The 22,670-nt window shown below is 45.7% G+C and overlaps 4 protein-coding genes across 5 annotated transcripts in view; 1 reads left to right on the forward strand and 3 right to left on the reverse strand.

Moving 5' to 3' along the window:
* LOC125546935 (probable protein ABIL5) overlaps window positions 1–158 on the reverse strand; it is a 5,004-nt gene extending 4,846 nt beyond the window's left edge. The window contains exon 1 of the mRNA XM_048711025.1: window positions 154–158. Within this exon, the coding sequence (XP_048566982.1) occupies window positions 154–158 (5 nt within the window). The remainder of the gene's footprint in view (window positions 1–153) is intronic.
* Window positions 159–338: 180 nt separating this feature from the next.
* Window positions 339–8,588, forward strand: LOC125544837 (probable CoA ligase CCL8). 2 transcript variants are annotated; one of them, XR_007299725.1, is made up of 18 exons: window positions 339–659; window positions 1,671–1,843; window positions 2,612–2,803; window positions 3,042–3,243; window positions 3,457–3,545; window positions 3,742–3,811; window positions 4,212–4,264; window positions 4,544–4,651; window positions 4,733–4,831; window positions 5,775–5,867; window positions 5,963–6,040; window positions 6,129–6,230; window positions 6,911–7,001; window positions 7,129–7,202; window positions 7,450–7,629; window positions 8,002–8,055; window positions 8,136–8,234; window positions 8,423–8,588. XR_007299725.1 is itself a non-coding variant. In XM_048708607.1 (17 exons), the coding sequence occupies exons 1-17, from the start codon at window positions 461–463 to the stop codon at window positions 8,172–8,174; spliced, it is 1,896 nt and encodes a 631-aa protein (XP_048564564.1). In that variant the 5' UTR covers window positions 339–460; the 3' UTR covers window positions 8,175–8,588. The 2 variants fall into 2 exon arrangements, 1 of the variants encoding a protein (XP_048564564.1); XM_048708607.1 differs by having other exon boundaries at window positions 8,136–8,588.
* Window positions 8,589–9,138: 550 nt separating this feature from the next.
* LOC125544838 (protein NRT1/ PTR FAMILY 1.1-like) lies at window positions 9,139–11,675 on the reverse strand. The gene is made up of 4 exons (XM_048708609.1): window positions 11,334–11,675; window positions 10,872–11,089; window positions 10,244–10,800; window positions 9,139–10,116 (listed from the first exon to the last, which is right to left on the reverse strand). Exons 1-4 carry the CDS (start codon window positions 11,425–11,427, stop codon window positions 9,234–9,236), a joined length of 1,752 nt encoding a protein of 583 aa, XP_048564566.1. The 5' UTR covers window positions 11,428–11,675; the 3' UTR covers window positions 9,139–9,233.
* Window positions 11,676–13,953: 2,278 nt separating this feature from the next.
* LOC125548647 (protein NRT1/ PTR FAMILY 1.2-like) lies at window positions 13,954–16,515 on the reverse strand. Its single transcript, XM_048712210.1, has 3 exons — window positions 16,051–16,515; window positions 15,727–15,944; window positions 13,954–15,637 (listed from the first exon to the last, which is right to left on the reverse strand). Exons 1-3 carry the CDS (start codon window positions 16,142–16,144, stop codon window positions 14,183–14,185), a joined length of 1,767 nt encoding a protein of 588 aa, XP_048568167.1. The 5' UTR covers window positions 16,145–16,515; the 3' UTR covers window positions 13,954–14,182.
* Window positions 16,516–22,670: the final 6,155 nt, after the last annotated feature.

Here is a 22,670-nt window from a genome sequence, read left to right on the forward strand (position 1 = left end):
AAGCTTCCATCAGCTCCTAGTACGTGGCTAATCTGGGACATCCATGCTAAATCCAACGGCTGAAACTGCCTTTTCTATTTTGCTTCCGTGTTCTATTGCACAGTTCTCCCTTGTCCATCATGTACGACCAGTGCTGTTCGTGGCGCAACTCACATCATCCATCAGCGCTGCAGTCGTGCACGGAAGCAGCACAAGATATCATGTTCTTCCAGGTGGAGTCGGTGTGGCCCCTGACGGGACCGATCAAGCGAACCAGCGAGCCGCACCAACCCCACACTGGAGAAACCCGCGAGCCGCGAGCGGCACCACCACCAGCTGCAGCGCCAGCGACCCACGCCGTGCGGCGGCCCCCCGTCCGTCCCACCAATTGGCACGGGCAACCTCGTAGGACGCGCCCCACGGCCACAGCGCTACTCCTCCACCACCACCCACGCACGCACCTACCCGGGGCAGCCCGTAAATGCGTGCGCAGGGGTGGGCGCGCGGGAGGGCGGTGGCGCGCTTGATGACGCCATTCAATTGCCCCACGGCCCACGCCTCCTCCCCCCACCTGCTGCTGCCGCGGCTGCTGCTGCTCCGCTCCTCCTCCTCTTATACCCTCCTCCCCTCTCGCCTCCGACGCCAATTCGCCTCGGACGCCTCCTCCTCCCCAGCCTCAGGTCAGCCCCTCCGTCCGTCGCTCCTTTCTCCTCCCAGCCCTCCTTGTGCTTCGCCTTCGCACAAGGTGTTCGTCGTTTTGCCTCAACCGCGCGCGCCGTCCAGCTGTCTTGAGTTGCCGTCGGCGGTCCCTCGCCGTCGCGTTGCTGTGGCCTAGCATCGCTCGCCCCGCGCTGAAGCTGATCCCTGCGCCACTCTTACCTGCCCTGATTTGTCGGAGCTGAAGGTGTCCGCTGTTCAGCTTCACTGGATGTTCGGCGCAGAGAGGGGAGAGTAGTGGCAGTAGCCGCCGATTCACGGGGTGGTCCCTTCAGGCGTCCGCGTTCTAATTTTGATGCTTCCACAAGGAATTTGCTGTACATCTGCCCAAATTCGAGTAGGATACGTTCATCAGTGATCACTGGAGCTGTTTCCCATCAAAAGAAAAAAAGAAGAGTGATCACTGAAGTTCTTGCGATGGTAGTACGGATTAATAGTCCTAATAGATTCAGAACCTGCCTCTCGGGCCTCATGATGTCACGTTCTCTCTAGAACTATGCAGCATTAACTTTTAAGCTAGTACTGTTCCCATTACCACAGTTTAGAGGTCCAATTATTGACGAAACAGCGAGGGCCTGAATAGGACAACAGTAGTGAACTAGTTATAATTGTGCAGCCGCGCTGCTTCTAGAATGACTCTGGCAAGGTAGCAGTTCGTAGTCACTCTTTTGTGCGTGATCAAACTGATTGTTGAGATTGTGATTTGTAAGTCTACTTATAACGAAGAAGTGGCCACATTGATCAGGTTTATTTTGGTACTGTGGTAGACCGCTAGGACTACTGGGGTCTCTAATCCCATTTGCCTTCAAACCAACTATTGCTTACTACTCCCTCCGTCCCAAAATAAGTACTTTTTATGGCATGCAAAGGCAGTTGATCATTCATCTCAATATCTGTTTATAGTTTGAAGCATAGGACTACATTTTCCATTTAGTTTTTTTTCTGATGTTTTTATTATCTTGCTTGTGGCTCAGTTGACAACACCAGACAGAGTTCTCGTACGTTCATGGAGGTTGTTCGAGAAGTCTTTAAGCATGGCTCTGCACATGGTGCCCGTGCGGCTATAAGAGCTGACCAGAAGAGTTACAGCCTTGTCCAGCTTATTTCGTCTGCACTGGATGTGCACAATATTTTGTGCAGAAAACATGTACCACCAATCCCTTTTCCATATCTTAGTTTTTTTGTGTGTATTCACTTGAGACTGTCTGTTAGCCATGAGGTGATTAGGATATGACTATCCTGACCTTATTTCTAGGTCCTGAAATATATGGTTTATTAGTTTCCCTTCTCCTTTTGTTGTTATAACTTTTTTTGTAAGGCTGGGACTGAAATTTTCAACTAATTGGGTTGACGTGATAATATGCAAGTTCAAGCTCCCCAAAAAGTGTAAGTTCAAACTTTATAATTTAGCTGAAACACTGTTGGTAGGTTTAGTGCCTTCTGGTCATTCCTCTTCTAATACAAAAGGACAATCATTTTGGTTAGGGTGCGGGTCTGAGACTGGGAGGGTATAACTACTCAAGCAATTAGTCTGCCCTGCTTTGTCCTTGCATGTTTGCTAGAAGGCATCACAAAAGTTGCACAAGTGTTCAATAGGGTTCTCCCGTATCATTTCCATAAAAAGATGACTGAACTGCACAAGTTAGCCTTTACAAAGTGCAGCCGAGTTTTTTTAGTAGCTCTAGTCAAACTCCAGTTATGTTGATGAAGGACATGTGCAGTCATTAATCTTTTTTATGCTTCCACCTTTACTTCCCAAAAATATGGTAGTTCACTATTCAATTTTGTTATGACCAAGTAGTTTGATATATAAGTCGACTGAGCTTTGGTTAGCTTACAATTCTGTTAACTGTGCGATGCATGTTGATAATGCCTTAGAGAAAACTCGGTTAAGCTGTTCTTTTTAATGACTCAGGATGGTAAAGATTCTTCTGTCAATGGAGCAAATGCGACAGGATTCCTTTGTGGTGCTCGTATTGGCATCGTGGCTAAACCCTCTCCTGAATTTGTTGCTGGGATATTTGGAACCTGGCTTTCTGGTGGAGTTGCAGTACCCCTTGCACTTAGCTATCCTGAAGTTGAACTCCTGCATGTCATGAATGACTCGGTTTGTTCCAAATTTCTTGCAGTATCCCCCCCCCCCCCTCCCTCTTTAATATATCAACTTAAGTATGAAACATTTCTATTTTCACGGGGTGTTCCTTAAATGCCCCATAGAGGGGCTGTCTAGAGCCTAGACCATCTTGTAGCATATCGAGATTTAAAAAATTGTTGTATACGCACATATGTTTACAGTACAATGGACTATCCGATGTGTCTTTGTTTCTAACTTCCGCAACTTACAGGACATTTCTATGGTGTTAAGCACAAAAGAGCATCATGACATTATGGAAAGCATCTCTACCAAATGTTCCACTCGTTATTCTCTTCTTCCAACTGTGGAAAGTATACCTCCAAAGATAGATGCCCAAGAACCTTTAAGTAGTGTAGTGACTTCATCAGTTTCTAGCTTAATGGCTGAGATTGACACTTTAAAGAAAATTAAAGGTGATTACTGATGTTTATTTTACCACAAATTTATATTTCATTTATGCTGCTGCTTTTACACTGATGTTTCACTAGTGGAGTATGTTCACTGGTTAATCATGAACATATGTTCAACAGTTAACCATGAACATATGTTCAACAGTTAATATTATTTTCCAAATATGTCGTGTCCTCCTGCTATAAACCTAATTATGCTGAAATTTTGTTATGCAGGAGATGATCCTGCTCTTATCCTTTACACAAGTGGCACAACTGGTAAACCGAAAGGAGTAGTCCACACTCATGAGGGGATACTTTCTCAGGTGCATTTTATCATCTTTAAGTAGATCTATCGTACAGTTTTAGAAACATTCTAATTGAAGCTAACACTTTTGGTTACTTTGCTGTTGCTATGAGCCTATTATTGATATTTCCACACTCTTTTCATGATCCTTTTATTTATTTGAACTGGTCTGTGAGTGTTTAATATACATACCATTTTATTTACTGGTTTGGCAGGTTCAAATTCTGACAGAGGCATGGGGATATCAAAGTGAAGATCAGTTTCTCCACTGTCTTCCACTGCACCATATCCACAACAAACGCTAATACTAAAAAATATATAAGGATCTTGGACCATATTCTACACTTACATATCGATTTGCATAATTTCCAAACAAGAACCTTCTTTTGTTATTTATTCAAGTATTCAGCTATACAGATACATGTTTGGATGATATCTCCTCCTTTTCTTCCTTGGGAAAATGCTTCATATCTTCAGTTAACTAGTTAAGCTTTCCCATACTGTAGTCATAATGCCTTTTCAGGTTTAAAATGCTGAGCACACGCACTAGAATAGTAGTTAGAACCTCATCTAACTCACAATGTTTGATTGCAATTAGATAGCTTTCACACCCTTACTTCTGATTATTATATTTGGAGGAACCATTCTGTTTTGTCAATTTTATGAGGTCCTTAACTTCGATTACATGTGCATGGTCTTTTCAATGCTCTATTTGCGCCCCTCTATTCAGGATCAGTGGTAAGTACCCTCATTTACTTGTTGTATTACGTAAAATGCTTTATCTAGGAATTTACAATGGTTTGTTTGATCAATAGGTATTATGGTTTGGTTTAGGTGAACCATCTTCTGTAGCTCTTGGATTTATTTTCTGTCGTCTTCTGTAGCTCTTGGAATTATTTTCTGGTCACTTAATGTGTCTATTTATTTGTTCTTTAGCCACATAAGATTAAATTGTTTCTAGCACATCTGTGGAGTTGCTTTCATGGTAAGTTAGTAACACATTTTCTCTGATTACAGGTCGAGTTTTTGCCAAAATTCAGTGTGAGGGGAGTATGGCAGAGATGGCGTGAGTCATATCCCAATGACGGCAGTAAAAATGATGAGGCTATTACAGTATTTACTGGAGTACGTTTCTATGGCACATACATATTTTCGTTGTCAAATTGGTTGAGATGTTAGGGTGATTTGATACTTCCTGAATGCCAGGTTCCGACAGTGTACACACGCCTACTGCAAGGGTACGATAGTATGAATCCTGATCAACAGTCTGCCTGTTCTTATGCCGCAAAGCAGCTGAGACTAATGGTAAGTCCCATGTATACCTTGTCACTAATTATATTTATTCCCTTATCTTGGTTTCAGCATTGAAATTCGAATGTTGAATGCCCCTTGTAAAGTTAATTAATGATCTGGCTTAGTCTTATCATGTCTTGCACTTCCTTTCTTTGCTGAGTACATCTGTACATGCAAACCACTGCATCTCTATTTTTAAGGTAGAAAGAAGAATATAGCTTCCTATCCCTGATATGTTCCACCTGAAAAGGTCAACAATCCCCTATAAATGTGAACTCAATCATATTCCTTTCCTTCCAAATTCTCTACGCTACCAGAATAACAAGGTTGTCAAAACTGCTTCTTTTACGACCTCGAAGGGCCTCTCTTGACTTTGTGCACCAATCTTCAAACGAAGAACAAATAGTGGACTGAATTGTGATCACATTGCGCCAGTTGAGCACTTCACCATAGTTAACATTGATCACTCCACACCTGACAAGGAGATGATCAGTGTCTTCCCTGCAAGATTTAGCTGAATACTACTCCAATGCTTCCCATTTCCACGGCCAAGAACCCTGAATTTCAGGGTTAAGCATGGTTCCTTGTACCATGTCAAAGATATTGAGAACCTGGATGAAGACTGATTGTCAACAGGGTTTGATGCGACTGTGATTGTCAACGGGGTTCAATGTCCTTGATCCAAGCTGCATTGCCCAGAGCTTCTACCAAAGTTTCTTTTCTGCCGCCTCGAGCGATGAAGACTGTTTTCTGCAGCCCTCTCTTTTTTGCACTTGCATTTGTGTCCAATTCTGGTGTTTTTCCTATTACTATATTTCTCATTTCTAGGATTCAAAGAGGCCCTTAATAGTTTTAGCCTGCACACTTTGTTAACAACTTAACATTATCTTGACTTGCATTGATATTATGCGAGTTTTCTATATCTGTGCTACTAACAGTCATTGAATCGCTGTAGATGTGTGGATCATCAGCACTTCCTTCCCCACTCATGAAACGGTGGCAGGAAGTGACAGGCCACCGTCTTTTGGAACGCTATGGCATGACTGAGGTTACAGCATAAACTCTTCCTTCTGAAATCAGTGCACGCTAACTTTGCTTTAATATCAATTTTGCAATGGCTCCTAACAGCTTATTTGGTTATAGTTTGTCATGGCACTGTCTAATCCATTGCATGGTGCAAGGAAAGAAGGTACAGTCGGTAAACCTCTTCCGCGTGTTGAGGTATGCTATGACTCCATTGTAATTAGGGATATAGTCAAACTGATTTATTCTGTATTGCTTCATGGCATTTAAGCATCTTTTTTCTCAGGCCAAGATCATTATGGACGATGGTACTGAAACTAAAACTGGAGTCGGTGAGCTCTGTATTAAAAGTCCGTCCCTTTTCAAAGAGTACTGGAAAAGACCGGAGGTACAATTTCAATTCAAAGAACCCTTTGCTAATTCAGCACCCATTAGCTTCTACTCATGTGAAGTATTTACTTTCCTTCTTCGATGCATGTGAGAGAAAAAACTGGATTCCTTTTCATACTTCTATCATATAAGATTAGTTATTGGTAGAGAAAGTCTGATGATTGCATCCTTAGTTTCCTACTAATATGTACAGTTTCTTGAATGTGTACAAGTTTTACAGTGCCATCATATATTCTTTCCGTCGGATGCTAATTACATTCTTTGATGCATGTAAGAAAACTGGATTCCTTTTCATGTTTTTATTGTATAGATTCGTTATTTGTAGATAAAGTTCGATGATTGCATCCTTAGTTTACTACTGTATGGTTTCTTGAATGGTGTGCAAGTTTAACAGTGCCATCATATGATTCCTTCCCCCAGATGCTACTAATTACAGGATGTTATTGTTGCATTTGTTCAGCAAATCTGTAGTCCACTTGCTAAAATGCACATTTTCTTATTTAAATACAATCTTATCTATTAATATGACTTATGAGGTGCTTTAGCATGTACTCTACTTCTAAGTTACACCATATGAAGTTATTATACTTTCTTACCTATAAAGAACCAAATGAAGGATTCATTGTTGTGAATTTAATACCATTGCTTTGTTATTCACATGCCAAATTTCTGGTGCAGGTTACAGCAGAATCATTTATTGATGGTGGGTTCTTCAAGACTGGTGATACGGTAACCGTAGATGAGGACGGATACTTTATAATTCTAGGGCGTAAGTACCACTTTACAGCGCTGCAGTTTCACGCTCTTCTGGTTTCCTGTTTTCATTTTGACCGTGATATTATGGCTACAGTAAAAGAATATTGGGATTCTCAGCCTCAATTGTTTTTTTTGTGTAGGCACAAATGCTGATATCATGAAAGTTGGTGGTTATAAGTTGTCAGCGTTAGAAATTGAGGCGGTTCTGTTAGAGGTAAATTACCATTTTACTGAAAACTACCTCTTCAAGTGTCTAAAATATTAGAAAAATTGGAGCAGCTACTGCACTGAAAGAACTGCTGATAGTTATGAAGCTCTAGTTTGTCTCTGTTCCCAGTAACGTTTTGCTTTCTCCGCAGTAGACAATGTTAGGCTAAAAGCTTCACCTAAGGATTCTTGGTGCAGTTGATTAAAGTCCTACATTACTCATCTTGCTTTATATGGTTTCCTTTGTTGTTCAGCATGACACTGTACTGGAGTGTGCTGTTCTTGGCTTGCCCGATGAAGCTTATGGGGAGGCTATATGTGCAATAATTGTGCCTAAGGAGGATGCAAAGGAAAAGGCTGAACAGGCTTCAAAGCCAGCACTAACCTTAGAAGCATTGACAAGTTGGTCAAAAGATAAACTTGCTCCATACAAGGTTTGCCTACAGAACTTCCATATTTTTTCCTGCTGCTTTACAGTATTGCTTCCTTAGATGGTTTTCGCTGCCTAGTTATTTTTTCTAGCTTTCTTTGCCAGGTATATTATGAAGTTCGCAATTTGTATGTTGGGTCTATGCAAGGGGTGGTTTCCCATCTAAGTTATATTTACAATCACATCTTCTAATGCTAAAATCATCAATCCTCTAATTATGTTAATGAACATTCAGTTTCAGTAATGCCAACAAATATTTATCCGAAAACTTTTAAGAAGTTCACATATGGTACATGTGCGTAGCTACTATCTTGTCAGCCTGAATTCATTATCTTTTCTTGTTATGGAGTTAATTCTTTTTTCTATGCATGGTTAGATTCCAACAAGATTGCACTTATGGGATTCTCTTCCTCGGAATGCCATGGGAAAGGTGCGGGAATATATAATATGCTTTATCTTTAGGTGCATCTGTGTTGAGTTTGCTACTGATTTCATTGTTGCTTATTTCAGGTTAACAAGAAGGAGCTTAAGAAATTATTAGAGGTGTAGCTGTAGAAGTGCACGCTCTAGCCAATGCAACCAAAAAAACGATCTGATGGAAGAGACTAGGCAGCACATTATACGTCAACACTCCCCTTCACGCGTGGCTCCCTCAGGCCTAAACGTGAACCGAAAGTGGGCTGCAATTTAATTGCGCCAGCTGGGTCTTGAACTCAAGACCTCTTGGCTCTGATATCATGTAGAAGTGCACGCTCTAGCCAATGCAATCAAAAAACCGATCTGATGGAAGAGACTAGGCAGCACATTATACGTCAACAGTAGCCACATTTACATTGATGTACCTATTTTTCCATCTCACCCTTCTACGAGGGAGACATATAGCAGTGTCAGCTAATAATTTTGTCCTGGACAACAATAATGATAATTTAGAGCAACTGTGCAAGTAAATAGTGCACACTATCCTATGCTAATCTTAAAAGCGAGAATGTGAAATAACTAGAAGTTCCATGTGCCATAGGGAAAAGCATAAGCATAGATGTTGTGTACTTATGTAGTGTCGCCGTCCCCCTTATGATATGCTGAAACTTAACCATCTATATATGCTTCCTACATTTTTGCTCATAATAACCAAAACCAATGTAAGTAGCCCCTCATGTTTTAGACATCGGTAAGTCTTCGATATTAACTTCAGCTGCTGTTATTTCGCAAAAAAAAACCCTTGAGCTGCTGTTGCGTAAAAAACACAACGCAAATTTTATGATTTATTTTCATTTAACCAATCACAAAAATATGCTGTGTGTGTCGTTAGTTGAAATTAGCTGACCGAAGATTTTTTTTCCTGAGGAACTGGCCTCTCTGTTGAGAAGAGGAATGAGGTAAACATTTCCAAAAGAACAACAACTGCAGGCTCCGGCTTCGCAGATGAATGGCAAGGCGGGTCGCACAGATTTCTTCCGTGCCCCGGGAACTTTGAAACATTGACCACAGTTCAGAGCAGTTGGTTCAGAGAAGAGAGAACCAACCCCGCAACCTGCGGTTTTTGCCGTCTGAGTTCAGACTCACCTTAAAAATGGCCTCATTGTGACACCCGAGCTCAGCATTACAAAACTAGGCCATCGGCCGTTCCCTCTCGCCTTCACCCTCCTCCTCCCACTCCACGTTCTTCCCCTCCTCGCCGTACTTCCAGGCGCACCAGAGGAAGTACACGAAGTTGACGGCGCCCAGGCCGGCGAGCAGCCAGTAGTAGTAGTCGTAGTGCCCCGCGTTGAGATCGCTGGAGAGCCAGCTCGTCCTCCCCCCGCGCCTGCTCGTGTCGTCCACCACCTTGACGATCAGGCTGTTCACCAGGTTGCCCACCCCCATGGCCATGTAGAGCAGCGCCATGCTGAAGCTGGCCATGCTCTTGGGCAGCTCCGTGTAGAAGAACTCGAGCTCCCCGATCACGCCGAACGCCTCCGCCAGCCCCATGAGCGCGAACTGCGGCACCAGCCAGAACGCCGACATGCCGCCGCCCCCGGCCAGCGCCAGCCTGCGCCGCGCGCCCTCCACCGCGCCGGACACGGCCATCGCCGCCGTGGCCAGCAGCAGGCCCACCCCGACGCGCTGCTTCATGGTGAGCCCGCGCGGGTCGCCCGTCACCCGCCGCAGCGCCGGCGCGATCCACCTGTCGTAGCTGCCCGACCACAGCGACATGGTCACCATGTTGAACATGGTGAGGGAGCAGCCCGGCACGCGGAACTGGCCCACGCCGATGCGCCGGTCCATCTCGTTGGCCTGCAGCACGGCGTAGTTCTGGCTCATGGCCTGCGCGAGGAACACGGTGGATGACCAGATCGGCAGGATCCGGACGGCCGACTTGAGCTGCTCCACCTGGTCCACCGTGCACAGCCTCCTGCCGCCACCGTTGCAATCGCGCTCTGAGGCCGCCGCGCCAGTGCCGGGTAAGTCCACGCCCCCATTGTTGCTGATCATGCAGGCCTTGTTCAGGAACCTGAGCGGATTCAAATCAAACATCGCCATATATGTCAGATGAACAATCATCGATTTTCAACAAAAAATAAAAGATGATGAACAATCATCGAGTCGATCATGCCTTTCACTCTGCAGTCTGCACTCACCTCAACCTGTCTGTGGGGACAGTGAGCTTGCAGTCCTTGAGATGATGGTACACGCCGTCCTCCGTCCTCGCCGGCAGCTGCACCCTGTAGTTCCTGATCGCCGCCACGAGGGCGGCGCCTATCCCGGCGAACATTTGCTTGGACCCCTTCTCCTTGACGTAGAGGCGGGAGCCCAGGAGGAAGCTCACCGCGGAGAGCATCATGAGGCCCATCGGGACGGCGAACCCGGCCTTCCACCCGACGTTGTCCTGCACGTAGACGATCACGGTGACGGCGACCGTGAAGGCCACCCCGATGGACGCGTAGTAGGCGTTGAAGTAGGCCTGCAGGATCCTCGACCTCCTCTCCTTGGGGTGCCGGGAGAACTGGTCCGCGCCGAAGGCCATGGAGCACGGCCGGATGCCGCCGGCGCCGATGGACAGGAACGTGAAGCCGGCGATCAGCCACGCCAGGTGCCTCGGCCCCGGGGGCGCGCACTGCTCCCCGGCAAGGCCGACGCCGCACGGCGGCGGCCGCGCTCCGGGTATCATGGCGCTCAGCCATAGGAAAACAATCCCCTGCAGTGAGTGGTGCAAATTTAGCGCAAGGGAAGCATCGGCACGCTCATATTTGGTGGTTTTGCGCTCACTGTTAGGCATGCGATGGAGCCCAGCGAGATGGCCATGAACCGGCCTGTGTACATGTCGGCTATGAGCGCTCCGGGGATGGGCGCGAAATTTGCCGCCGCAGCCCACACGAAGAGCGTTGCGCCGGCGGTGACGTTGCTTAGGTGGTACTGCTTGGTGAGGTACATGATCATGTTGGTGTTGAGCCCGAACCCCGCAACTTTCTCCAACATTTCATTTGCTGCGGATGCAAAGGAAAGAAAGAACACCATATACCATCACAAATCGAAGGGAAGTATAGTCAGTGAAAATATATGGAAATACTACATGGATGAACAGCAGTTGGGTATCCTACATGGATTAAAGGAAATCATGTTCATCCAGGGATTTTTTTGTCTCATCGACGATCATTCTCAGTTGGGTGTCATATTCCTGCACCTACCAGTCCATGCCGGGGCAGAGTAAGAGGGGAAAATATTACATACCTATGATGAACGGCAGGGCTACAAATCCACCTCTCCCTTTCACTTTGTGAGCATCGGATTCAGAGCTATGCGCATCGCCCTCCTGGGTTTCCATCGATCTTCTGCAGAGATAAAGGTCGGCAGCAGGTAGGTAGCCGAGGGAGGTGAACAGCACAAGCTCCCGCGCTCGATCGTTTCCGTTGTTGCTTGCCAAGAAGTGATGGAGTTCAAACTATGTCAGGATGCCTGCTGGGAAATGCAACTCTGAGATCGCCGGAGGGAAGAACATGCTCCTGCATTCTCCTTGGAAATTGGCAGGAAGGGCCCAGGAGTGGGATAGGTGAAGGGGGGAAACGAGGGGCGTGTACAAGAAACTACACATTCTTCCATTTAAGGTAGGAGAAGGGGAACAAACTCGTGACCTTCTTGCATAAAAATAAAACCAACACACAGGAGGAAAAAATGCTTTAAAAAAGGACGCTGGTAGTGAAAACGCGCGGTGCATGTATACATGTATTATCACTTTAAATGCTTCTCTTGAAACTTTAAGATGTTTTAGCTCTCATACCGTTAATTCGATTTACAACCCGGATTCATTGTCGTTTTTGTCTCGATGAGATCTTTGAAATTAGACCCAAGTTGTTATGTCTTTTCGACAGTACTTTTTTTCGCTTTCAAAGTTGCCACCTGATTTTTTTTTTGCTTTTATGAAATTCTCATGTAAACCAAACTTTGGCATCAACACACTGGTAAATTCAGTACAAATACAATGCCAGCTTCAACAATAGTAGGATGGCAACTTCAGAGTTCAGCTATGTATTTTTCTTTTCCTATATTAATGAAACCGGTAGAGCTCTTGCCTTGCTCGTAAAAAAAACATGCATCCATGAAGATGCTCTACACACTTTAATTCCATGGGCAAGATCCCGCCGCGCTAAACATAGTGAGGGAATGTTTGCTCCTATAATTTCCAACGAAAAAGTCACAACTTCAACCACTACAACTACAACGCAGGGTATTTTACCTTGAGACCACATGGGCATATTCATAAAGGAATAATGTAGTCGTCCTTTACCGAGAGAAAATCGCGAGCCATAGTACTGAGGCATGAACATACAACAATAATAAAACCATCAGTTTTCCACAGCCGAAGAGAAAAGCCAAAACGAAAGAAAAGCGGGTTTGTACCTCTCTAGATTTGTTGACACGACAAGCCACGCCACCTTGGGCCAATCCTACTCATTCGCCGACCTAATTGAAGCAATTGACATCGTGCCAACAGTGCCAAAGCTTCCGAAGGGGATCAATGTTCAAGATGCCGATTATTGTCCAATTCAGAATGATAGATCTAAATTTTCACCTGCATGACGAGGACGAGACTCTAATAGTTGAAGAGCTAGACATGAAATTGAAGCAGTTGACCTCGTACTGACAATGCCAAAGTCGTCCTGTGTGCCAACTGATGGCTCACATCTCTATGGAAACGCCTCCGGGAAGGAGCAACATTAAAGAAGTCGATTACTGCCCAATTCAAAAAGAAATATGCATTTTCACCCGCCTAATGGTTGAAGAGCTAACATGGCTTCCTAATGATACCACACACAATCAAGGAGAAAACGGTGCCCAAAAAGCTCATCAGATCTCTAGGGCAATGCCTCCAAGAGAGAGCAAAGTTCAAGATGTCGTTGTCGCCCAGTTTAGAAAGACAGGTCTGGCTTAGGACAAAGCTACAACTTCAATTAATTTGAAATGAAGGAAGTAGAAGCCAGCATCTCCACCAAGAAATCCCAGTTAACTCGACCATACAATTTTTCAAGTCTAGTTTGAAGATAACCCGAGGCTTACCAGAATTGCATAGTTCATACCTTCATGGACAGTTTCATGAGTTCCGACAACACTCTCAAGGATAAACCTCCCTCCCTCACAGAAGGAGACTGACAAGGAGACAATTATGACATACTTCTAATGTTCCAAAAAACACCAATTATGACATCGGCTGGGATAGGCTACAAAGCCTAGATTTGAGAGCAACATCTACATCAGCTACAGAACCAACAGTGCCCCCTGCTTGTAGTTAGTAGATATAAATATTTTAGGAGTACAAACTCCAAAGTTAGTACATAAAGCATCAACTAATTCTTCAGGTAAGGAACTCTTAGGGTTTTGAGAAGCAAAATTTAAATATTGTTCAGTCTCAGTTCTAATCATGTCTAATAATAGAGGATTTCTCAGCATCATTGCAACCAATTTTTTGGAGAGAAAGGCGCATGCAAGGTCAAAGCACAACACACCGCCCGGGGAATGCCTTGCCTAGCATTTCTGCCGTTCTTGCTTGGTCTCTTTCTCCCCCTCCTCAGCCGCCAATGCCATCACCATTGATGTTCGCTACTGTTCCTCCACTTAGACTACATCCTCAATCTCTCCACATTGCTATTGACGAAAACTATGAAGCTGTCAATAAGCAGGCCGAGCAAAACGCCGCGGCCGCCGCGACTTTATCCTGGCCTACTGGAAGATATGACATGTTCATCTCCTATTTACCGATTTATGTCCTAGGCGTACTTGCTGCTGTTCTTACATGTTTACCTATCAATATAAGATTAATATTGTTTTTCCCATCATCATAAGTTATTTATGGATTAAATCAATCAAAAATTGCTAATTTACTCAACACAAAGGAGGATGCAACTAGAAACATGTAACATGACCGAATGATGAATGATGATATATTGACCGGGTGTATCCATCGTTTCTACACTAGCGTAGCACATCAATATCACAATTCAGCAATTCGCAAGAGATAAAGGCGCGCGCGAGGTCAATCGAGCACACCAGCACACTGCGTCACTGCCCGGCGAATGCCTTGCCTATCATTTGTGCTGTTCTTGCTTGGTCTCTTCCTCCTCCGCCTCCTCGGCCGCCAACGCCATCACTCTGATCTGCCCTTCCTCGCCGTACGCCCAGCTGCACCAGATGAAGTACACCAAGTTGGCCACGGACAGCGCCGCGAGAACCAGATAGTAGTAGTCGTAGCGGCCCCTGTTGAGGTTGCTGGACAACCAGCTGTCGCGCCCGTCCCCCCCGGTGGCGCTGTTCATGATCCCCACGATGGCGCTCCCCAGCACGGCGCCGAAGCCAATGCCGAGGGCGAGCAGCGACACCCCGATGCTGGACATGGTCTTGGGGAACTCGGAGTAGTAGAACTCGATCTGCCCGATCAGGTTCAACGCGTCGGCGAGCCCGATGAGGCAGTGCTGCGGCACAAGCCGCATCGCCGACATGTGCACCACCGCGTCCTTGTGGTCCTGGAAGCCCTCCGCGATGGCCGCGGCGCGGCGGAGGGCCTCGGTTCGCGCCGCCACGACCATGGCAACGGTGAAGACCGCCAGCCCGGCTCCCATGCGCTGCCGCAGGCTGAGCCCGCGCGCGTGGCCGGTGAGCCGCGAGAGGGGCCGCACGAGCACGCGGTCGTACAAGGCCACCCAGACGGTGAGCGTGACGATGCCGAAGACGCTGTAGGAGGCGGCGGGGATGTTCGCCTTGCCCATCTGCCGATCCATCGTACCTGCCTGCAGCACGGGGAACATCACCTGGGCGACGATCACGCCGGGTATGATCCCCGTGGACCATATCGGCAGCACGCGGATGACGGCCTTGGTGTCCTCCACCTGCTGCACCGTGCACAGCCGCCACGGGTCACACGCCGACCCGTCGCTGTTGAGCTCCTTGCTCGGGTTCCTCAGCACGCACGCCCGGTTCATGGACACCATCTTCTTGGTGGGAACTCTGGGCCTGGAGCCAGCTTTGTTGTGGAAGCACGACGCCTCGGCCGTCTCCGGCGGCAACAGCTCGCGCCGGTTCTTGTAGCTGGCGACGAGCACCTGCACGATACCCACCAGCACGCTCCTGTCGGCCTCCGCCTTGAGGTACAAAGGCGAGCCGGCCAGGAAGAGCATGAGAGCGGCGAGCATGAGCACGACGGGCACGGAGAAGCCGACGACCCACCCCATGTGATCCTGTATGTAGACGATCACGAGGACCGCAACGACGAGGGAGATCCCCAGCACGGTGTAGTACCAGTTGAAGAAGGTCTGCAGCCTCCTGACGTTCTTGGTGCTGTTGTCCCGCTTGTCCAGCTGGTCCGCTCCGAACGCCAGCGCGCACGGCCGGATGCCGCCCGCCCCGAGCGACATGAGCAGGAACGACGTGAACAGTAGCGGCAGCTGGCACGTCAGCATCGTGCACGCGCGCGGGTTCGCCGGGTCGCACCCCGGAGTCTTCTTGTACACTGGCAGGATCGCAGTCACCAATAGCAGGCACATCCCCTACAATTAACGTACACCAACAAGATCAATTAGGCTGCAAGATCGGTGCAAGAGGAACGGGCGGAGTGCACTAATTGTGATCTGCTTACCGAGAGGCTGACGACGCATCCCAGGGCGATGACCGGGAAGCGGCCGAAGAAAACGTCCGACAGCACGCCGCCGCCGATGGGCAGGAAGTTGGTGAGGGCGGACCAGAGGTAGAGCACCATGGCGCTGGTGGCCGGCGTCATGTTGTACCGCTTGGTGAGGTATACGACCATGTTCGCTTGCAGCCCGTACGTCGCCACCTTCTCGAAGATCTCGTTCGCTGAGATTCCAGTCCAGCAAAGGGTGTCATCTCATGAGCGTGTTAATTTGTACAGCAAAGGGAAATTGGCTAACTAAGGTGCATGATCGATGCAAGGCTTGCTTACAGATGATGAACGGTATGGTTCTGAGGCCGCCCTTCCTCCTCGCCGCAGGGACAGGGGCAGGGACGGCGGCTTCCTCCATGGCCGAGACCTCCATGCTCTCTGCCTGGCTAGCTAGCTAGTGCTCCTGCAATCCAACTGCAACGACGGAGAGAGCAAGATATATAGGCACAGATACTTTGTAGAGGCAACAAGAAGAGCCCGGGAGATGCTTTGTATACGCAACAAGAAGAAGAGGCCGAGCGAGGCGATTTATATGGGCAACTGACCAGTGATGACATCAACGCTCACCGTAGATAACCAAGAAAAGGGATTAGAAAAGGAGAAGAAGAAGAAGAAGCTGAGCAGCTCCTGGGCACGAGGGATAGAGACAAGCGCTGTAGCTCAGCACTCCGTACGCTGGTCTAGTAGTGTGCGGGCTAGCTGTGAACAACCATCGCTAACTGCCTAGGTTCCGACGGAGATTGGGAACGGTCGGCCCTGCCTTTGATCCCCGGACGATGTACGTATCTGATGGGGCTTTTGAGAGAAGCTTTGGGTGGGGCATGCCGGACACGTCGCTTCGGCAGGGATGTGCATGTGTATCCATGTCGTTGAAATGCTGGTATTCCGACGTCAACGTATCCTCCTCCCTCGCCAACCATGAGATGAGAGGATTTGGTTGCGCAACTACATCGTCAAACTTGTAGCATTGCACAATAGCAATGCGAGATTGATGTCGACGGACTCAAGGATCTACGTTTTCAAGATTTCTCGTAGCTGGGGTCGCCCGCTTAGCAAGCCCCGCACGGTCATTTTCACACACTGTCCCGGCGTGGACTCTTTCTGACTGCATAATCTTAGACAACTTTTGAAAATAATACTCCCTTCGTTCCTTTACGTAAGGTGTATTATTTTCGGCACGGTGCTTAGGCACAGAATTATAGTCAATTAAGGATAAAGTTACCGTTGCAAATCGTTGGTTAGTAGCAAGTAAATTAGTTAGTCAAATAAGAGATAGACACAATCGAGAGTGAGATACTTTCCTTCTTTTGCCACAACGAGAGATACATGCAATCAGAAAAAAGATATTTTCATTTTTTTGTAAAGGGCTAAGAATGGAATTAGGAGAAATTAGAATAAATGCACTTTACATTGTGAAATTTTATCAAAAAATAAATACACCCTGTATAAGGAACCGACGAAGTAGCTTTTATTTGATTTTTTTATAGCTATTGAATCAACTATTAAAAGAGAGTTGGTAAGTTGTCCTCACCTCCTCCCCGTCCTCTCTACCTTGTTTTTTTTTCCTTTCCACGCCCCTCTGGTTTGGAATAAAAATCCATACTTTGATTTTCTTGTCCTACTAGAAACCATATTTTGCATTAACTCAATCAAATTGTCTCAAAATCCTACATTAACTTAATCAAATCTTATCAAAATCTCAATTAAATCAAAACTTTCATTGCCATCCCCAACACATAATCAATCAAATCAAAACTTTCATTGCCATCCCCAACACATAATCAATCAAATCAAATCTTGACAAAACCTAAACTAAATCAAATACTTTCATTGCCATTCCTTACCTATACTCAAATCTTAATAAAACCTAAACTAAATCAAACATTTGCATTTTCTTTCCTTAACTATACTCAACAAATCTTACCAAAATCTTGAATATGGTGGGTGTAAGGTATATGTCAGACACGATTTATTTAACTCAGTACAGACACAGACGCTCATACATACGCACATTCACTCACCCCTATGAACTCACGCATACACACGCTACACCTATGAGCATCTCCAAAAGATTGAGCTCGCACATCATCTTGAGGTTGACAAAGTCGCCACGAACGCCTTCGTAGTTGATGGAAACGTTTGCTCCCACTGAATGCACATCACCGGAAGACCTGAAATAAAACCAGGAAAATGCAACCACCAATGCCAAGTCTAGTACTTGAACCCTGGTGGGTTGGTTCCACCACACGAAATCTACTCCCACCTCCCATAATGTAAGACGTTTTTTGACACTACACTAGTGTAAACAACCGTCCTACATTATGGGACGGAGGGAGTAACCATCTGAGCTGCGTTCAGTTCGCACACACGATTGGTGTTGAACCACTAGCATATGTATACCCCTAATGCAATGCACACACAGTTAGCTAGTTATTATAACACTGTACAAGTTTCAGATTTTTTTACACGACTTCTCAAAAATGCAATTCATGGGTTTCAACCAGCCTAATTCAACTTCCAATAAAATTCACTAGCACCTTGTTCGCCTCCCATGAATTGGACTAAGAATTCAAGAGCTGAATTTGGATTCAAAAATATATGGGTGTTTGCGTGCCAGAGGATTGGGAACCGTAAATTCCAAAGTAGAATCCCTTGAGTTACAATAGACCAACCATTACCTTTTTGTCTCGAAAAGGCTGGACTTTATTTGCTCAAAATGGAGCATCAAAGGGATATAAACACAATAAGCACACACCCAGCCTTTGCTTAGCTAGGATGCACACGAAAATGTTTGGCATGATCATCCCTCCTTGATCTGGTCATCGATGGGTTCCAGAACTGCTGACGGTTATCTTGCCCAGGAGATCTAGATCGGACAATATCCGGTCGTGTGCGTCCAGATCAACCTACAAGGTTCTGAGGGTGTAGCGTGAAGCTCTGGATTTTGTTGATGCCATGGAACATGTCGGCCTCTCGATTTCCATGGAGTAGACGGCGTTGGAGAAGGGCATGGTGGCTGAGATCGGAGGATCAGTTAGTCGGACGGGGCCTTGGTGGTGATGGAGTCAGCCAGGTGTTTGATAACTCTCAGAAGTAACATTGATAAGTGGGGGCGGCAACATTGCAGGATTTCATTTTTGGTGGTGCTCTTTGGGTGTCGAGTCGTGACTTTCAGGGCGAAAGCCTAAGGTCTAACCTTCATTGGTTGTTCCTGGAAATTGCCTTGCCTAAGGAATTGTTTTGAGAGCTCGGACTTCCTCTAGGGTGAAAACCTAAGATCTTGGATCGGGCAACGACGACACTTGTGCACTGTTTCCTTCTTGAAGGCATTGCTTTTGGAGACCTCTTATGTTTTCTGGGTGTTATATTTGGTGGAGGTTGGTGTGCTATTGCTGAGAGGTGTTGATCACTGTGGCGGGACCTTTGTTTTCCCTTTCTTTTTTTCTTTTTCTCCTTTGGATGTGTGTATCCTAGATGTCTTGTGACATCTTGTATGCAGAGAGTGGGTGTAATTGATATCTTTGCGATATTAATATATTCCCATTTTTAGAAAAAAGTTAGGATGCACAGAACCAGCACCAACACAAACACACATACACAAAAATCACTCCAACAACTAAACAAGTCAAATGAGACCAAAGCTATGCCTTAGTGGAGTAAAAAAGAAAAACTCCAAAGCGATCAAAACAATGATTAAAAATCTACAACAACAACCATATATGTACCAACCATCTCTTAAATCAACAGTACAACGAGAAGGATTCTCCAACAACAACGCCTTCATGTCATATTATTATTGCAGACCGTAGAGCTCATATTATATGCCATGACTTAGTATGATGAATTTTTTACTCGTGTTCATGTTATCATGATCCGACCACCATACTGCATACTATGACTCGAATCATTTTCATTCAAATTAAACTTGACGATAATTCAACTTGAACAAGCTAATGATTGAGCCATAATGCCACCGAATCGAGCTCACCAGTGCAACCTGGTGACCACAAGTATAGGGGATCAATCATAGTCCTTTTGATAAGTAAGAGTGTTGAACCCAACGAGGAGCAAAAGGAAATGACAAGTGGTTTTCAACAAGGTATTCTCTGCAAGCACTGAAATTATAAGTAACGAGTAGTTTGATAGCAAGATAATTTGTAACGAGCAAGTAACGATAGTAGTAACAAAGGTGCAACAAGGTAGCCCAATCCTTTTGAGGCAAAGGATATGCCAAAATGGTCTCTTATGATAAGCAAAGAGTTCTTGAGGGTACATGGGAATTTCATCTAGTCACTTTCATCATGTTAGTTTGATTTGTGTTCGCTACTTTGATAATTTGATATGTGGGTGCAGCGGTGCTTAGGTGCTGTTCTTACTTGAACTAACCTCATACTTATGATTAACCCCCTCACAAGCATCCGCAACTACGAGAAAAGTATTAAGAATAAATTCTAACCATAGCATTAAACTTTTGGATCCAAATCAACCCCTTACGGAATAGCGTATAAACTAGGGTTTAAACTTCTATCACTCTTGCAACCCATCATCTAATAACTACTCCACAATGCATTCCCTAAGGCCCAAATATGGTGAAGTGTCATGTAGTCGACGTTCACATGACACCACCAAGGGAATCACAACATACATACCATCAAAATATCGAACACATATAAAATTCACATGATTACTTGCAACAAGATTTCTCCCATGACCTCAAGAACAAAAGTAACCACTCACAAATGATAATCATGCTCAAGATCAGAGGGGTATTAAATAGCATAATGCATCTGAACATATAATCTTCCACCAGATAAACCATATAGTAATCAACTACAAGATGTAATCAACACTACTAGTCAGCCACAAGTACCAATCTATAGTCCCGGTACAAAGATTGAACACAAGAGATGAACTAGGGTTTGAGAGGAGATGGTGATGTTGAAGATGTTGATGGAGATTGCCCTCCCCAAGATGGGAGATTTGTTGGTGATGATGATGACGATGATTTCCCCCTCCGGGAGGGAAGTTCCCCCGGCGGGATCGCTCTGCCGGAGGGCAAAAGTGCTCCTGGCCAAGTTCCGCCTCGAGATGGCGACGCTTCATCCCGAAAGTCCTCTCCTAATTTTTTCTAGGTCAAAATGACTTATATACCAGAAGAGGGGCACCGAAGGTGGGCCAAGGAGGGCACAACCCACCAGGGCACTCCTGGGCCTCCTGGCGCGCCCAGGTGGGTTATGCCCACCTGGTGGCCCCCCTCTGGTACTTATTGGCTCCAATATTTCTTATATATTCCATAAAAATTCCCCGTAAAGTTTCAGCTCATTTGGAGTTGTGCAGAATAGGTAGCCTGACGTAGCTTTTTCAAGTCCAGAATTCCAGTTGCCGGTAATCTCCCTCGTTGTGTGTACCTTGCATATTATGAGAGAAAAGACATTAGAAATACTCCAAAAAGCATTATTATACATAAAAACAATATAAATAACAATAGGTAAACATGATGAAAAATGGACGTATCAACTCCCCCAAGCTTAGACTGAAATCGAAAACTTGTACTCAAGCAAAAACTGAAATCGAAAAACATGTCCACATGCTTAGAGAGAGAGAGAGAGGTGTCGAGAAAAACAAAATACGGACATAGAAGCATCATGTAAGTTATTATAACAACAACAAACTTTAACATAGAACTTTTATCATAGACTTCTCATGAATAAGTAACAATTCATCACAACATCGAACTATAAAGCATAAACTCTATTGAAAACAAACAAACTATGTTCTCAGTCAACTTTGCAACTATAATTCATTTTTTCAGGAAGGGTCATGTATCAGAGCCTTTAGGCAATTCCACATAATCAACCATCATATAGTCTTCTATGATTGCTAACACTCATCGCATATACATGAGCAAAACGTTTCAACCGGACACATAGAAAGATAGGGTGTCGGTGTCAAAACCGGCGGATCTCGGGTAGGGGGGTCCCGAACTGTGCGTCTAGGCCGGATGGTAACAGGAGGCAAGGGACACGAAGTTTTAACCAGGTTCGGGCCCTCTCGATGGAGGTAAAACCCTATGTCCTGCTTGATTAATATTGATGATATGGGTAGTACAAGAGTAGATCTACCACGAGATCGAAGAGGCTAAACCCTAGAAGCTAGCCTATGGTATGATGTTGTTGTGTATGTTGTCCTACGGACTAAAACCCTCCGGTTTATATAGACACCGGATAGGGTTAGGGTTACATAGAGTCGGTTACAATGGTAGGAGATCTACATATCCGTATCGCCAAGCTTGCCTTCCACGCCAAGGAAAGTCCCTTTTGGACACGGGACAGAGTCTTCAATCTTGTGTCTTCATAGTCCAGGAGTCCGGCACGCAGATTGTCTTCGGCATTGCAAGGCGGGTTCCTCCTCCAAGTACTTCATAGAAGATTTTGAACACAAAGATAGTGTCCGGCTCTGCAAAATAAGTTTCCACATATTGCCATAGAGAGAATAATATTTACACAAATCTAATCTGCTGACGTATTCCGTAGTGTGACACACCACGACCAAGCCTTTATCCGAGTCGTTTCATTATCCCACCTCAGCGCGTCATGCGAGGCGGTTTCCTTGGCACGTCTTGTTAAAGCAGAGATCGTGTCCCCTTATTCCGGGATTCTCATCAATACGACCTCAGCGCGTCATGCGAGGCGGTTTCCTTGGCACGTCTTGTTAAAGCAGAGATCGTGTCCCCTTATTCCGGGATTCTCATCAATACGAGCGTGGGTAACCCAACCGCGCCATTGATTACGACGCTTGGGAGATAAGCGAGTTTTACCAGGCTGGTGGGGACACGTAGTTGCGTCCACCTATATAAGGGGATAAGGATCCACCTTTTCACCTACACCTTCTTCCTCCCT

Source organism: Triticum urartu, chromosome 3 (assembly GCF_003073215.2).
Source record: "Triticum urartu cultivar G1812 chromosome 3, Tu2.1, whole genome shotgun sequence".
In the NCBI taxonomy this organism is placed as follows: Eukaryota; Viridiplantae; Streptophyta; class Magnoliopsida; order Poales; family Poaceae; genus Triticum; species Triticum urartu.